This window comes from Ahaetulla prasina, chromosome 4, assembly GCF_028640845.1.
Source record: "Ahaetulla prasina isolate Xishuangbanna chromosome 4, ASM2864084v1, whole genome shotgun sequence".
Classification (NCBI taxonomy): Eukaryota; Metazoa; Chordata; class Lepidosauria; order Squamata; family Colubridae; genus Ahaetulla; species Ahaetulla prasina.
This window is the reverse complement of record NC_080542.1, coordinates 26,004,655-26,020,960: the sequence shown is the minus strand read 5'-3', so window position 1 is coordinate 26,020,960 and position 16,306 is coordinate 26,004,655. Positions and strand designations below refer to the sequence as shown.

The 16,306-nt window shown below is 46.4% G+C and overlaps 1 protein-coding gene across 1 annotated transcript in view; it reads left to right on the top strand.

Moving 5' to 3' along the window:
- Nucleotides 1–16,306, top strand: part of NUCB1 (nucleobindin 1) — a 54,927-nt gene that overhangs the window by 12,438 nt on the left and 26,183 nt on the right. Inside the window, exons 2-9 of the mRNA XM_058180633.1 lie at nt 3,847–3,960; nt 8,890–8,997; nt 9,867–9,999; nt 10,959–11,062; nt 12,346–12,531; nt 12,958–13,048; nt 14,932–14,990; nt 15,247–15,339. Coding sequence (XP_058036616.1) covers nt 3,847–3,960; nt 8,890–8,997; nt 9,867–9,999; nt 10,959–11,062; nt 12,346–12,531; nt 12,958–13,048; nt 14,932–14,990; nt 15,247–15,339 — 888 coding nt within the window. The remainder of the gene's footprint in view (nt 1–3,846; nt 3,961–8,889; nt 8,998–9,866; nt 10,000–10,958; nt 11,063–12,345; nt 12,532–12,957; nt 13,049–14,931; nt 14,991–15,246; nt 15,340–16,306) is intronic.

The window sequence follows — 16,306 nt, the reverse complement described above, 5'->3', positions numbered from 1 at the left end:
CTCCAAAAGCAGTAGGGCCGCCCAGGCCTTGAGTCCGCGGCTGGCGCCTCCGCCCTTGAAGCAGCAGCGGGGCGGTGGCCTCCGTGGCCCTTCGTCTCTAGGCGGAGAGCAGGTGGCAGTCAGTGGCTCCCAGGCGGCGATCCCCTCAGCCTCTTCCCCCACCTCCCGCCTGACTCACCAGCCCTGGGCCGCCTCCCGCCTGGCCCGGCCTCCGAGCGGAACTTGGCCGGAACCACCAGCGGCTCTCCGTCCGCCTCCCGCTGCCTCTTCCTCCCGGGCAGCCGAGGGGCACCGCCTCGCTTCAGTCCGCACTCCGGGGGGACGGGGGATGGGGCGGCGGCGGGAGCAGCGCCTGTGCCTATCCCGCGCGCCGCTTCCCCCCGCCGCCGCCCCAGCGGATCCCGCCACCGAAATTCATCCTCAGAGTCACCCATTTTGGCGGCGCAGCTACGCAGGCGCCACCTTTCCGTTGCTGCGCGAGCTCCCCCTGCTGCTCGGCGGCTGAACTGCCCCAACCCTCTTTGCAACAGCGCAGAATGGTGAAGGCGGCGGGCCATATTCAATTATATTTTCAGAATTTGCTGCAGGCCAATAAAAACTGACCCGCGGGCCGCAGTTGGCCCGCGGGCCGTAGTTTGGACACCCCTGCTCTACAACCTTCGCAACGAAGCGAAGGTTGGAGACCGGACGATAATTACCCAAAATAGCTGGGTCCAGGAAGGGCTTCTTGAGGCGGGGTCTCACCACCGCCTCTTTCAAGGCGGCAGGGAAAACCCCTTCCAACAAGGAAGCGTTGATAATCCCCTGGAGCCAGCCTCGTGTCACCTCCTGAGTGGCCAGCACCAGCCAGGAAGGACACGGGTCAAGTAAACGTGGTGGCGTGGAGCCTCCCCAACAACCTGTCCACGTCCTCGGGAGTCACAAGATCAAACTCATCCCAAACAGACTCAACAAGACGTGCCTCCTCCCTCTCGCTTGGATCATCCCAATTTCGGTCCAGACCATTCCGGAGCTGTGCCATTTTATCGTATAGATAACCACTAAACTCCTCGGCACGTCCCTTCAAAGGGTCATCCCGCACCTCCTGATGAAGAAGAGAGCGGGTCACCCAAAACAGGGCGGCCGGGCGGTTATCTGCCGCAATGAGTGTGGAAGCGTAGGAATGCCTCGCCTCTCTCATTGCCACTAGATAGGTCCTAGAATAGGACCTAACTAGTGTCCGATCAGCTTCGGAACGACTGGACCTCCAAGTACTCTCTAGGCATCTTCTCCGGCGTTTCATCTCCCTCAGCCCCTTGGAGAACCAAGGGGCCGGACAAGATCTGCGCCGAGCAGAGGCCGCAAAGGCACAACACGGTCCAAAGCCCCAGCCGCGGCCTGTTCCCAGGCCGCAACTAGTTCTTCAGCCGTGCCGTGGGCCAGATCCTCAGGAAATGGCCCAAGCTCCGTCAGGAACCTCTCGGGGTCCATCAGGCGCCTGGGACGGAACCAACGTATTGGCTCCGTCTCCCTGCGGTGGTGGGTGGCGGTTCGAAAGTCCAGGCGAAGGAGGAAATGATCTGACCATGACACCGGTTCTGTTACTAAATCATCTAATTCCAGATCATTTAACCACTGTCCAGAGATATAAAGTAGGTCCAGCGTGCCTCCCCCCATGTGCGTAGGGCCATCATTTACTTGAATCAGGTCCAAGGCCGTCATGGAAGCCTGGAACTCCCGAGCTGCAGTCGATGACAAGCCGGTCGATGGCAGGTTGAAATCCCCCATGACTATAAGTCTGGGAGTCTCAACTGCCACCCCGGCAAGTACCTCCAGCAACTCGGGTAGGGCTGTAGTCACATAGCAAGGAGCCAGGTACATGATCAACAAGCCCAACTGATTCCTATGACCCCACCTCACAAAGAGGGATTCACAACCGGCAATCTGAGGAACAGTGGCCTCCCTAGGCTCTAGATCTTCCCTAATAACAACCGCCACCCCCCCACCCCTACCTTTGGCCCTCGGTTGATGGAATGCTCGGAAACCTGGAGAGCACAACTCGACAAGGGGGACCCCCCCCCTTGGCCCAACCAGGTCTCCGTAATGCCCATAAGGTCTGCGGACTCCCCCTGAATAAGATCACAAATCAGGGGAGCTTTATTAACCACGGACCGAGCATTACATAACATCAATCGAAAACCCAGGCTCTGAGGATCATGGCCACCCGAGGAACGGGTAGGGACTGAGGGGCCGGAGCACGTGATCGCTTTCAAACAGCGAGGACGTGCTCCCAACACTCGATACGGCCCCCCCCCCGCCATATCTGCCTCTCCCACTTACCGTACAGATTGAACGACCCTCTAATCCTGAAACGAATCCCTCCCCCTCTGCCTTCAGACCAGATGTCGTAATGCCGCGAACAAGCCTCGGGACTGGCTCCCTCCCCGACGGTTTTTCTCCCCCACCCATCATATCCCTCCCCCCCCTTAAAAAACCCTTATTTAAAAATCTATTTAAAAATCCCCAAAGGTTCTTCTTGGCCGCATGCCACCTCTCTGGGTCTCAAGACCTTTCATTAAGGTAGGCCCTCGATAATGTGGAGGGCCATTCTTGCGAGGCGGGGGAATCTCGCAAGCGAAAAAGTTTGAAAGGTGAATATCTCATAGAAAAGGAGGTTAAAAGGTGGCGTTGATCCTGATCAATAAAGATGGTAAATACATTTAAATTATTTTAGCTTAATTGGGTCCTTTTAGGGCCTGGTGCAAGATGGAAAAAGATTCGACAATCAGTCATCCAGGCAGAAGTCCTGGCAATAGTCGAATAACAATAAATAGTCTGATAGATGACAGTCACAGACCACTTCAAAGCACACAGGACCAAGATGATACGGACCACAGTAGGGGTTGGCGCTGCCCACTGAATATATCTTCCTCATCCCTTCAATTTACCCCTACTCTTACCCTTTCTTGTTTATGTGGGTTGTGATTTCAGGGGCTGAGAAAGATGCACCTATCGTGGTTTATGGCCTTTACCCTATTAGGGTTTGCTATCTGTGTGCCTATTGAAGTTTCCAAAGGATTCCTGTTTTAGAGTTTCTGGCATCCACTCCTGAACTGTGGAGTCCTGTTCCATATTGAGTCCTATTAAAACAGCTTTTTTTCCTCCCTTAAGGTGCTTACCCTTTCTTGTTTATGTGGCTTGTGATTTCAGGGGCTGAGAAAGATGCCCCTATTGTGGTTTATGGCCTTTACCCTATTAGGGTTGGCTATCTGTGTGCCTATTGAAGTTTCCAAAGGATTCCTGTTTTAGAGTTTCTGGCATCCACTCCTGAACTGTGGAGTCCTGTTCCATATTGAGTCCTGTTAAAACGGCTTGTTTTCCTCCCTTAAGGTGCTTACCATTTCTTGTTTATGTGGCTTGTGATTTCAGAGGCTCAGAAAAATGCACCTATCCTGGTTTATGGCCTTTACCCTATTAGGGTTGGCTATCTGTGTGCCTATTGAAGTTTCCAAAGGATTCCTGTTTTAGAGTTTCTGGCTTCCTCTCCTAAACTGTGCAGTCCTGTTCCATATTGAGTCCTCTTAAAACGGTTTGTTTTCCTCCCTTAAGGTGCTTACCGTTTCTTGTTTATGTGGCTTGTGATTCCAGGGGCTGAGCAAGATGCATTTGTTGTGGTTTATGGCCTTTACCCTATTAGGGTTGCCTATCTGTGTGCCTATTGAAGTTTCCAAAGGATTCCTGTTTTAGAGTTTCTGGCTTCCTCTCCTGAACTGTGCAGTCCTGTTCCATATTGAGTCCTGTTAAAACGGTTTGTTTTCCTCCCTTAAGGTGCTTATCCTTTCTTGTTTATGTGGCTTGTGATTTCAGGGGCTCAGCAAGATGCATCTATCGTGGTTTATGGCCTTTACCCTATTAGGGTTCGCTATCTGTGTGCCTATCGAACGGCCCAAAGAGAAACAAGAGGCTGCTCCAGAACCACCAGTAAGTACTTTGAGGATTGTCCATAGTTTTCTGCTTCATAAAGGCCTTTATACGTACAAATATGTTTTGTTAGAAGAGGTTTTTACATAAGCTTAAAAAACTAAAAAAAAACAACTAAAAGAAAAAATACAAAAGAAAATAAGAAAATAAGAATGACAAGATGTCTAAAGCATTTCACTCTTTTTTTTTTTTGCAGGAGTTACAAACTTAGTAATTGCCATCTCCACTGCCAAGTTACAAACATGGTTTTCTTCTTCCCATAATGTTCTTTTTAATCAATAAATCAATCCCCAAATTGTCTGTTGATTTTTATCTGTTTTCAGCAAATAATTCATAAAAGTTTTCTTTTTTATACATTATAGTGTATAATCTTTCCTTAAGCAAACAAGTCAATTTAGCAATTTTTGCAAACTACAGCAGTCTTTATCGAAGCTTCATATAAGATACCATGGCAGTTGTACTGTTCCTTCCCAAATTGGACAGCTCACATCTTGCCAGAGAGGCTAGCTTGGACTGGAATCTGAGGTTGTAAGATTCTGATACTGAAATGGAAACTGCTCCTTTAAGCCCAGCATAATTCCACCTGGAATGGCTTTCCTGTCTCCATATCCTAGCAGTACTAATTGTCAGAAATTTAATGTGGGTTGGGTGAGAGGGTAAAGAGAATAGAAGAGACTGAAGCAGCATTTGGGACTTAACAGAAAAACATATGGCTAAACTAGTATGGCTAAAGTGGGTTGTTTTGTTTAGTTTTGGCATGCGAAGAGAGAGAGCCTTTGGGTTTTTTTAGATAGGGCGTTTTTAAGGGGTGGGAGGGGTAGGGCGGGTGTTGGGGGTAGCCCATCGGGTGGGGAGCCAGTCCTTGCGCGCGCTCGTGGCGGTCATTTAACGGGTTCGGTGGTTGGGGGGGGGATTGCGTTCCTTTTGGTGAGGGTGGTTCCATTTGCACGGTAAGTGGGAGGGGCAGATATGGCGGAGGGGGGGATCGTATCGTTTTGGGGGGGCGCTCGATGTTTGCAGGCGATCGCGCGCCCCGATCCCCCTTCCTTCTCCCGTTTCCCGGATGGCCAAGACCCTCAGAGCCTGGGCCTTCGGCTTATGTTGTGCAACACCCAGTCCGTGGCCAATAAGGCCCCCCTAATACATGATCTCATTCAGGGGGGTGCCGCGGATCTTATAGGCGTTACGGAAACCTAGTTGGGCACTGAAGGGGGTGTGCGCCTTGTGGAAATGTGCCCACCGGGTTTCCGTGCACTCCATCAGCCGAGGGCTCAGGGTAGGGGTGGGGGAGTGGCGGTGGTTATTAGAGAGAGTCTAGAGCAGAGGGAGACCACTGTACCTCAGATTGCCGGGTGTGAATCCCTCTTTGTGAGGTGGGGTCATAATTGTCAGATGGGCTTGTTTATCGCGTACCTGGCTCCTTGCTACGTGACAGCCGCCCTGCCCGAGCTTTTGGAGGTGCTGGCTGGGGTGGCAGTGGAGACCCCCAGACTTATAGTCATGGGGGACTTCAACTTGCCATCTTCCGGCACATCATCGACAGCAGCTCGGGAGTTCATGGCTTCCATGACGGCCTTGGACCTGACCCAAGTAGTTGATGGCCCTACTCACACGGGGGGTGGCACGCTGGACTTGAGTTTTATCTCTGGTCAGTGGTTGAAGGATCTGGACTTGAGAGATGTAGTCACTGAACCTTTGTCATGGTCAGATCACTTCCTCCTTCGCCTAGACTTTCTGACCGCTACTCACCGCCGCAGGGAGACGGAACCAATACGCTGGTTCCGTCCCAGGCCCCTGATGGACCCGGAGAGGTTCCAGACGGAGCTTGGGCCATTTCCTGAGGGTCTGGCTCACGGCACGGCTGAGGAACTAGCCGCGGCCTGGGAACGGGCCGCGGCTGGGGCTTTAGACCGCGTCGTGCCTTTGCGGCCTCTGACCCGGCGTAGATCCCAACCGGCTCCTTGGTTCTCCGAGGAGCTGAGGGGGATGAAACGCCGGAGAAGACGCCTAGAGAGTTCGTGGAGGTCCAGTCGTTCGGAGGCTGATCGGACACAAGTTAGGTCCCATAACAGGACCTACCTTGTGGCACTGAGGGAAGCGAGACGTTGCTACATCTCGTCCCTCATTGCGTTGGCAGATAACCGCCCAGCCGCCCTGTTTCGAGTGACTCGTTCCCTCCTTCACCAGGGACGTGCTGAGGAGTTTAACGGTTATCTATACGATAAAATCGTTCAGCTTCGGGACAGTCTGGACCAAAATTGCGGGGATCCAGATGGGGCGTCTGAGGGCGGTCTTGTTGACATTGTTTGGGATGAGTTTGACCCTGTGGCTCCCGAGGACATGGACAGGCTGCTGGGTAGGTTGAATGCCACCATGTGTTTACTGGACCCGTGCCCCTCCTGGTTGGTACTGGCCACTCAGGAGGTGACACGAGGCTGGCTCCAGGCGATTACGAATGCTTCTTTGTTGGAGGGAGTCTTTCCGACCGCCTTGAAAGAGGCGGTGGTGAGGCCCCTCCTCAAGAAGCCTTCCCTGGACCCGGCTGTTTTAGGTAATTATCGTCCGGTCTCCAACCTTCGCTTCGCGGCGAAGGTTGTAGAGAGTATGGTGGCATGTCAGTTTCCCCGGCACCTGGAGGAAACTGTCTATCTAGACCCGTTCCAGTCCGGTTTCCGGCCCAGATACAGCACGGAGATGGCTTTGGTCGCGTTGGTGGATGATCTCTGGAGGGCCAGGGATAGGGGTTGCTCCTCTGCCCTGGTCCTATTAGACCTCTCTGCGGCTTTTGATACCATCCACCATGGTATCCTGCTGTGCCGGTTGGAGGGATTGGGAGGCACCGTTTATCGGTGGTTCTCCTCCTATCTCTCCGATCGGTCGCAGACGGTGTTGACAGGGGGGCAGAGGTCGGCCCCGAGGCGCCTCACTTGTGGGGTGCCGCAGGGGTCGATTCTCTCGCCCCTTCTGTTCAACATCTATATGAAGCCGTTGGGTGAGATCATCAGTGGCTTCGGTGTGAGGTACCAGCTGTACGCTGATGACACTCAGCTGTACTTTTCCACACCGGGCCACCCCAACGGTTATCAAGTGCTGTCCCGGTGTCTGGAAGCTGTACGGGTCTGGATGGGGAGAAACAGGCTCAAGCTCAATCCCTCCAAGACAGAGTGGCTGTGGATGCCGGCATCCCGGTACAGTCAGCTGAGTCCGCGGCTGACTGTTGGGGGCGAGTCATTGGCCCCGATGGAGAGGGTTCGCAACTTGGGCGTCCTCCTGGATGAACGGCTGTCTTTTGAAGATCATTTGACAGCCGTCTCCAGGAGAGCTTTTTACCAGGTTCGCCTGGTTCGCCAGTTGCGCCCCTTTCTAGACCGGGATGCCCTATGCACGGTCACTCACGCCCTCGTGACGTCTCGTCTGGATTACTCTCTACATGGGGCTCCCCTTGAAGGGCATCCGGAGGCTTCAGTTAGTTCAGAATGCGGCTGCGCGGGTGATAGAGGGAGCCCCTCGTGGCTCCCATGTGACACCTCTCCTGCGCAGACTGCACTGGCTACCTGTGGCCTTCCGGGTGCGCTTCAAGGTTTTGGTAACTATCTTTAAAGCGCTCCATAGCATAGGGCCGGGCTACTTACGGGACCGCCTGCTGCTACCGAATACCTCTCACCGACCCGTGCGCTCTCACAGAGAGGGACTCCTCAGGGTGCCGTCTGGTAGACAGTGTCGTTTGGCGACACCCAGGGGAAGGGCCTTCTCTGTGGGGGCTCCCACCCTCTGGAACGAACTCCCCCCAGGACTTCGTCAACTTCCGGATCTCCGAACCTTCCGCCGCGAGTTTAAAACATATTTATTCATCTGCCCAGGACTGGACTAGATTTTAAATTTATATTGGTTTTAATGGGTTTTATTATTTATATTGTTCTTTTTTAATTATTTGGCTGTGTAGAATTTTAATTGATATTTTATTCTGTATTTATATGTACTTTTTTATTTGCCTGTGAACCGCCCTGAGTCCCTAGGGAGATAGGGCGGTATATAAATACGATAAATAAATAAATAAATAAATAAATAAATAAAGTTCATGAACTGTATTGTATTAATTCATTTGGAAGGAGGGTCCCCAAGGTTTTCTCACTACCTTAGTGACAGCTGCTTAAGATCATCTTATTCTAGTTGCCTGAACTAGCCACAGATAAAGATTGTACTGTCCCTTCCCATATTTGTGCTTTCCATAATTAGTCTTGAGACACATGCAATATCTAGTGCTAGGGTTTAAATGGTAATTATGTGGGTTTATCCACAGAACATTAATGGTAAGCTTGGAAAGGACCTTGGAGCTCTTCTAATCCAACCCCTGTCCAAAGCATTGAGCCCTAACTATATAATGAACTATCCCTGGACGCTATAAATTATTCTTCCCTGTCAAATTATTTCCTGCCTATGGATAATGTTATATAATAATAAGTCTCTTCAGAGAGTTTTTTCAGTGCACATTTTGGCAAAAAACCCCACCTTGCTCTTATCCTCTACTTCATCCTTTCCCAACTTGAGGTCCTTAAGTGGGAATTTAAGTTCCCAAAATTCCCCAACTAGCATACTTATGATGAGTTCATGCTGAGGAAGGCTGCTGTTCTCAAATTAAGTTTTTTAATGGACAGCACTAATATAAATGCATTATCTTTACTTTTAGCCACTCTGTTATTTTCAGTTTCAGATTTTAAAGTTCTCCAGGCATAACCTTGCCTTCTTGTACTTAGTAATATATTTTGCATTTTATTAGTATGATATTATCCTTTCTGAAGTTCAGTTGTGAATGCTGATGCTAATGTACCCTGAGTAGTACTATCTGTAACCAGAAGAGAAATTTCAGTAAATCTCATTTGAAGAAGTGCAACATCTGGTGGATCTGACTCCTGATTTTTTTTCCTGCAGGACACCGGCTTGTATTATCACCGCTACCTCCAAGAAGTCATCAATGTGTTGGAAACCGATGGGCATTTCCGGGAAAAGCTGCAAGCAGCCAATGCCGAGGACATCAAGGTGAATTGCAATATACAAGGGTGGCTGTTGTGTCATAACTATAGTAGGGCTAAATCCTCTCTTTTACTACCATTGTGAAAAGTTCAGTTTGGTAAACTTGGATTTGTGTTTTTGACTTAGTAATGGATATAAACTACCTTTACTATAGCTCTTTTCACTTATAGAAAGGAATGTGTTCTTACTTTCCTGTGTCTTTAAGTAAAATACAGGGCAATGATACACACATATAGTCCTCCACTTACAACCATTCATTTAGTAATCATGTGAAGTTACAGTGGCGCTGAAGAGAGTAATTTACAACTGTTTCTTGGCTACAACCAGATGCAAAATGCCCATGGGCATGTAATGAAAACATAGGCATTTGGCAATTGCCATATATTTAGATCATTGAAATATCCCAGGATGATGTGAATGCCATTTGCAACCTTCCTAGCAGCTTCTGACAAAGTCAATGGGGGAATCTGGATTTACTTATGACCACATGATTCACTTAACAACTGAAGTGATTTGCTTAAAACTTGCAAAAAAAGAAAAACCATCAGAGTAACTCACTTTAACCACCTTCTTTAACAATGAAAATTCTGGTAAGCTGAGAACTACCTGTATAACAGAATCGACAGGATATAGTGACCAATTAGGATGAGAAAACCTAACTCGATTCAGATCCAACTGTTTACCCAAATTACTTTGATCAAGCACATTGGAAACTGTGAGTTGCAGCACTTATACTTTGAAATTGTAGATATATATTATAATGGTGTATCTTTCAAGTTTGTTGTGAGATAAAAAAGGGATTACATACACAATGAATTCCTCAACACAAGACTAGCATAAAAGTAAAATATCTGCTTTCTTGTTGCTCCTTTCAGAGTGGAAAACTCAGCAAAGAGCTGGATTTTGTGGGTCACAGTGTCCGCACGAAGTTAGATGAACTGAAGAGACAGGAGGTGTCCCGGCTCCGAATGCTCCTGAAAGCCAAAATGGATGCCACTATGGAACAAGGTGAGCTGCGATAGGAGAGTGTTGATGGTGGGATTTCTGCAAATGTTGAGGACAGAGACTGTATCAAGCCCCAGTCCTGGGTTCTCTTGTAGTGTCCATTAGTTGGATAGATGGAGAATAGCTGTTTGGTGGCTGGTCATTCCTGCTATGGAATCATTGTGCAAATGGATAGATCTTGTGACAGCCACTGTGTTATTGTAGCTTCTAAATCCACATAAGTTGCCAGTTGAGAGAATTTGTAATTCAAGGTTGAACTTAGGAGAATCCTTAGTGGTCTCTGAGCTTACTGGTTTTCTTGCAGACATTTCATTACCAAATTAGATAACATCATCAGTGCATTGAAAATATTATCTAGCCTGGTAATGAAACCAAGGACCTAACCAATAAATTAATAATATAAATTAATTCTTTGATTAACAGTTCTTAACTACCTCTTTAATATCCTGAGGCAGAAGGGGAAGCACATTGGCAGTAATAGAATATTAGAAAAAACTGATTTGAACACAAATTAACTGCTTTTCATCATTTAGCCAAATAATCATGTCAACACTAATAACATAATTATTTGGCTAAATGATGAAAAGCGCTGGTTTCAGTTTTCTCTAATATTCTATTACTGCCAATGGGCTTCTCCTTGTGCCTCAGGATGTTAAAGGGGAGTGGAGGGGACTTCATTTCAAAGGACCCATCCTCAAAATCTTGTAATCAAAGATGTCCTGTTTAAGTAAAAAAAAATCTATTGACAGAAATCAAGTAAGATTTCTTGAATGTGCTAAGCCATAGTTTAATTTATCTGGCTTTCCTGTAGCCTGTTGTGTGAACCTATCATTCAGTATTCAATAAACATTTAAGCAAATTCTGGTGTAGTGCAGTGTACAAGCCCCAGTATTTTTTAGTTTCTATTTAAACAAAGTCTGAAACTGTAATCTTCATCTCCATTTTTCTTCTCTCCCCATCAGATGTCCAGGTTGATCACCTGGCTTTATTGAAGCAGTTTGAACATCTGGATTCGCAAAACCAGCACACATTTGAAGCCCGAGATTTGGAGCTGCTCATTAAAGCTGTATGTTGGAATTTTTTAAAAAAATCTTTCAGATTATTAATTTGTTTTGCATACTCTGTCCCCTCTTCACCTCTGTATGTTGTAGTACAAGCCCAGGGCATATTCTTTGTTCCTTTTTTTCCTCTCCCTTGCTCAGGCTTTGCAGAACAGAAAAGGAAAGTGGTGAGAACTGCTTAGAAGACCTGGGGGTTGATTTAAAGCAATTGCGGGATTGATTTTTTTTACTTTTCAGCTTCATCTGATGCTCAGCTATTGAGGTTATTGGAGTGCCTGGTTCGGTCAGTGCCAAAATGGAAGCCCATGCCTCTAGACCCCTTCCAAAATACAGAAACACTCTATAGATAATCCATGCTACTTCTTCCTACTCCTTTTCTATCTCAGGAGCTCCAATTGGAAGATTAAAACTGATATTTTTTTCATTTACCTCACCAAACAACACCTGGAGCTTTTAATAAAATATTGTCCAGTTTGGTGGTTGCTATGATCGATGGGAGTTTGGGTCCAAAGAGGCTGAAGACACAAGGCTGGAACAGACTGCTTTGGCCACTGGTATATGTTTATTTTGAGGATAGGATCAATATTAATATCTCCATGTTGTAGAGAAGGCAACAGGTGAATGCAACAGATCTGCTGAAGATCACTCAGTGAGTTTATTACTGAATAAACTGAATGCCAAAACTCAAATGAGGGACTACTTGGTTCTTACTCCAGAGTCACATTTCATGAGATGGGCAGCCCTATAAATGTGAGAAAGACAGATAGTCCTTGATATGCAACTAATTGCCTCAGTAAACGACCACATTTCAGGTGATCGGCGGTCAGTTCACATTTATAACTGGTTGTAGCATCACATCATCACATCATCTTATTTTGTGACTTTTTTTTACTATTTTTGGGCAAAAACCCCATTTGGAAGGATGGATTCAGAATTGTGACTGTGTGATTCACATAATGATTGGCATAAAAATTGTAAAATTGGGTCCAGTCACATAGTTGCCTCAATTTATAACCATCACAATTTAGGACCAAAATTCCAGTCCCCCCTCAAAAGCAGAGGATTATACATAAATAAATACAAATCTTAACCATCACAGTATAATGGAGGCTGTTCTAATCTGGCCTTGATAGGCCTGCTGTCAGGCAATGCTGTGGTCTCCAGCAGAGATTAGAGGCAAGTGAAAGTGATACAGTTATCCAGGATTATTTGAAAACCTGTGCTATGGGGGGAGATTTTGTCCCATGCCAATAATGTTGGCTGTTGCTTTTCTGTCTTTCTCTCACAGGCTACCAAGGACCTGGAGAATTATGATGCAGCTCACCATGAAGAATTCAAACGGTATGAGATGATGAAGGAGCATGAGCGTCGGGAATATCTGAAGTCTCTGGATGAAGAGAAGCGTCGTGAGGAAGAAGCACATTTTGAAGAACTCAAGAAGAAGCACAAGGAGCACCCCAAAGTCAATGTCCCGGTAAAGGAACCTCTCTTGGGCTTCTAGGGGTTTGGGTAGGGATTGCTTATTTTGACTTGAGTTGTCCCAAAGGTGCTTTTCCAAAAGGCTTCTGGATTTTCTCCTTTCCAAGGAAGTCCAGTTTCCTTTTGGAAAAGCACCTTTGGATAACCATAACCTGGATGTCCCAAAGGTGTGTTGTTTTTTTTCCAGGAGGCAACTGGATGTTGCCTCCTGAATGTTGCGGGACGTTCGAAGACATTTCACTTCTCATCCGACTAGCTTCTGAAGAGCTGAAGAAGCTTCTTAGATGAGAAGTGAAACATCTTCAAAGGAAAACCAGAAAGTCCAGTTGCTTCTTGGGGGGAAAAAAAGTACCTTTAGGATAACCATGGCCCAAGAATCTCCATAGACATTTGGCTTGAGTTCCTCATTATATCCATGCAGGGCAGCCGTGATCAGCTCAAAGAGGTCTGGCAGGAGACGGATGGTTTGGACCCCAATGAATTTAACCCCAAGACGTTCTTCAAGCTTCATGGTAGGGAAGTCTGTTTATGTAGTTCTAAAACAACTTGTTAGGGAATTGCACAGCTGGTATCCAAGTGTAGTTATAGATGCTGACACATAATTTTATATAAATAATTAAATATATTTTACATCTACATATATACCAAACAAGGTAGTCAGGTAAACAGGAGCATTATCAGGTAAATCAGAGCATGCAAAGTACACAGAAGAAAAAGGTGAGAAAAAAGGGAAATTCCTCCTCCGTGCCTAGAGTGACCAATCAAAGTGCAGATTTAGCCAGCACTTTTCAACCATTCAACTATAACTGTTCTGGCTCACTGCGCAATCCCACTTCTCCAGCTGCTAAATTTAAATATCTAAACACAACTTCTGGCCTCTAGGATGGGGGAAGCCTAATACAAATGAAATGAAAGTAACTGATTAGAAATAAATTAACTACCCCTTCTCTTATGTCCCAGTTCTTCTTTGTGGCTTCTGTGAGACAAAAATGGCCTTAAGCTCTAATTTCAGAGTATTGATTACAAAAGGAGTAGCCAGTCATCCACAGTCTGGATTTCTGATGCAATAGGAAGCTTTTTCCCCACATTAATGAATATATTTTCCTGGTAGGTGGGATCTAAGTAGAAAGAACTAGCAGTCTAAGCATATACTTTACAGATAGTCCTCAACTTACAACCTTTTGTTTAAACTTAACAATGGCACTAAAAAAAGCGACTTATGACCAATTTTCACACAATCATTGCAGCATCCCAATGGCTACATGATCAGAATTTGGATGCTTGCCAACTGGCTCATATTTCCTGATGGTTGCAGTGTCCTGGGGTCATATGATACCTTTTGGGAAGCCCAGATTTGCTTTACACCTGTGTTACTGACTTAACAACTGCAGTGATTCACTTAATAACTGTGGCAAGAAAGGATGTAAAATGAGGCAAAACTCAAGAGGGGGTCAAACTATTCTCAAAAGCACCTGCACAAGGACAAGAAGCAATGGATGGAAACTATCAAGGAGAGAAGCAACCTAGGACTTAGGAGAAATTTCCTGACAGAATAATTAATCAGCGGAACAACTTGCCTCCAGAACTTGTAAATGGTGCAGCACTGGAGTTTTTAAGAAGGGATTGGACAACTATTTGTCTGAAATGGTATAGGGTTTCCTGCTTGAGCAGGGGGTTGGACTAGAAGATCTCCAAGGTCCCTTTCAACTCTGATATTCTATTTAACAACTATCTCACTTAGAAACAGAAATATTGGGCTCAATTATGGTTGTATGTCAAGGACTACCTGTACATGGCTTATAAATTGAGATGTCAGAATTCTTAGCAATTCTGGCTTATACAGGTAGTCCATGACTTAGATCCATCCTTTTAACAACTATTTGAAATTATAATGGTGCTGAGGAAAGTGACTTGTGTCCAGTCCTCCTCCTCACAAAGGTCCCAAAGGTCATATGATCAGAATTTGAGTGCTTGGCAACTGGCATTTATTTATAAAGGTTGTGGCATCCTGGGTGTGTGTGTGTCGTGTGATTAGCATTTGTGACCTTCCCAGGAAACTTCCAACAAACGGAACCAATGGGGGAAGCCAGTTTTGCTTAATGACTGTAATTTGCTCAACAACTGCAATAAAAGTTGTAAAATCAGATGCAACTCAGTAACTGCATTGTTTAGTGATAGGTGTTCTGGTCCCAGTTGTGATCGTATGTTAAGGACTACCTGTCTCTGAATGTAGCTGGCAGTATACTTCGTTCTAGCTTTAGCATATTGGGCCAGCTCAAAACAAAATTCAGCCCCACTTGCAACATCTTTCGAACAGGGTGTGGTTTTGAGTGTGAGAAAAGATCACATTTGATGTACTTCACTTCCATTCTTCCCTTTTTCCCCCCCTCCCCAGACACCAACGGTGATGGGGTGCTGGATGAGCAGGAATTGGAAGCACTTTTCACTAAGGAGGTAAGTTTTTAGTCTTCCTGATATGACAGTCCTGCAGTTTAGACAACTCATGTGCTTTAGTCATCCTCCATTAAAAAAGAAAAAAAAATCAGAGCAGTCTTGCAATCTGGACTACCAGCTCAGAGGTAGAATGTATATTTTGCATACAAAAAGTGACAGTTCAATCCCCGGACTTATTTCCCTGGGAGTGGAATTTAAGGAAAGGCAGTTGCGGCATACTAGGTGAGTGCCAGCTAAAGGAGTCTTCTTTTTGCAGCTGGAGAAGGTTTACGATCCCCGAAATGAGGAGGATGATATGTTGGAAATGGAGGAAGAACGGCTGCGCATGCGGGAACATGTCATGAAGAATGTAAGTGTATGAACTGTGGGATGAAGATACAACACTTTCTTTGTGTACAAGGCAGGCAAAGAGAATTTGGGTCATCTGAATCCTAAGTCCCTGTTGTGACCCAGGGCCAAGTAGGTAATAATAAAATTAATCAGTGGAAGAACAAACAAACTTTATTCGAACAGCTGGGAATTACTTCACTCCCAGCATTGTTCAACTCAAAGTAAAACAAATGCCTTCCAAAACAAATTCCTCAGTTATCCCGCAAACCTTGGTCCAATTAGGCAAACTGCCAAAGGCCCTTCCTGGCAAACGTCCAGAAGCCACAAAAACAAAGACATTGGTGAAGCAGAAGACGCAGCTACATTGTTTTCCAGTTCCAGCAAAGCTCAAACGCCGGTGCTGGTCCTTTTAAGTCTTATGGGAGGGGCCAATCATCTCTTGGCCCTACTCCCGAGTTGTCCTCTCTACTTGAGCTGCTCTTGCCTTCTGGCAGCTCTTCTCATGAGTGCATTAGGAACAGGCTCCTCCTGTTCCTCTGCCTCACTACTATCAGTGCCTGGAGGCTCTGGAGGCTCACTTCCCAATGGCCCTGGCCTCACCTCAGCCTCATTGCTGTCCGTTGCAAGCCCCGTAGGCTGCTGACTGACCACAACAGTCCCCTTTTTTTGGGTCCATCATAAAGGTTGCAAGTTGAGGACTACTTATATGAGATCAACAGTTGACAAGTTCTGGGTTGTTTTATTAAGGTACACTAGAAGACCTCTGGGTTAGTTTTTTTTCTCTCTAGGGGTGACCCCAAAATCATAATGAGAGGCTTCTCATTGTTAGTCTATTTCAGATAGAGAAAAAAGTCATGTGGCAATCAGCTTTTTTATAATCAGTCAGAGCATTATAATGTGGGCTTCGTGTCTTACACCAGGTCAAATGGCTTCCTCAAACATGATAAGCCATAATGTGATTTCCTTTTGGCTTAATATATGGAAAC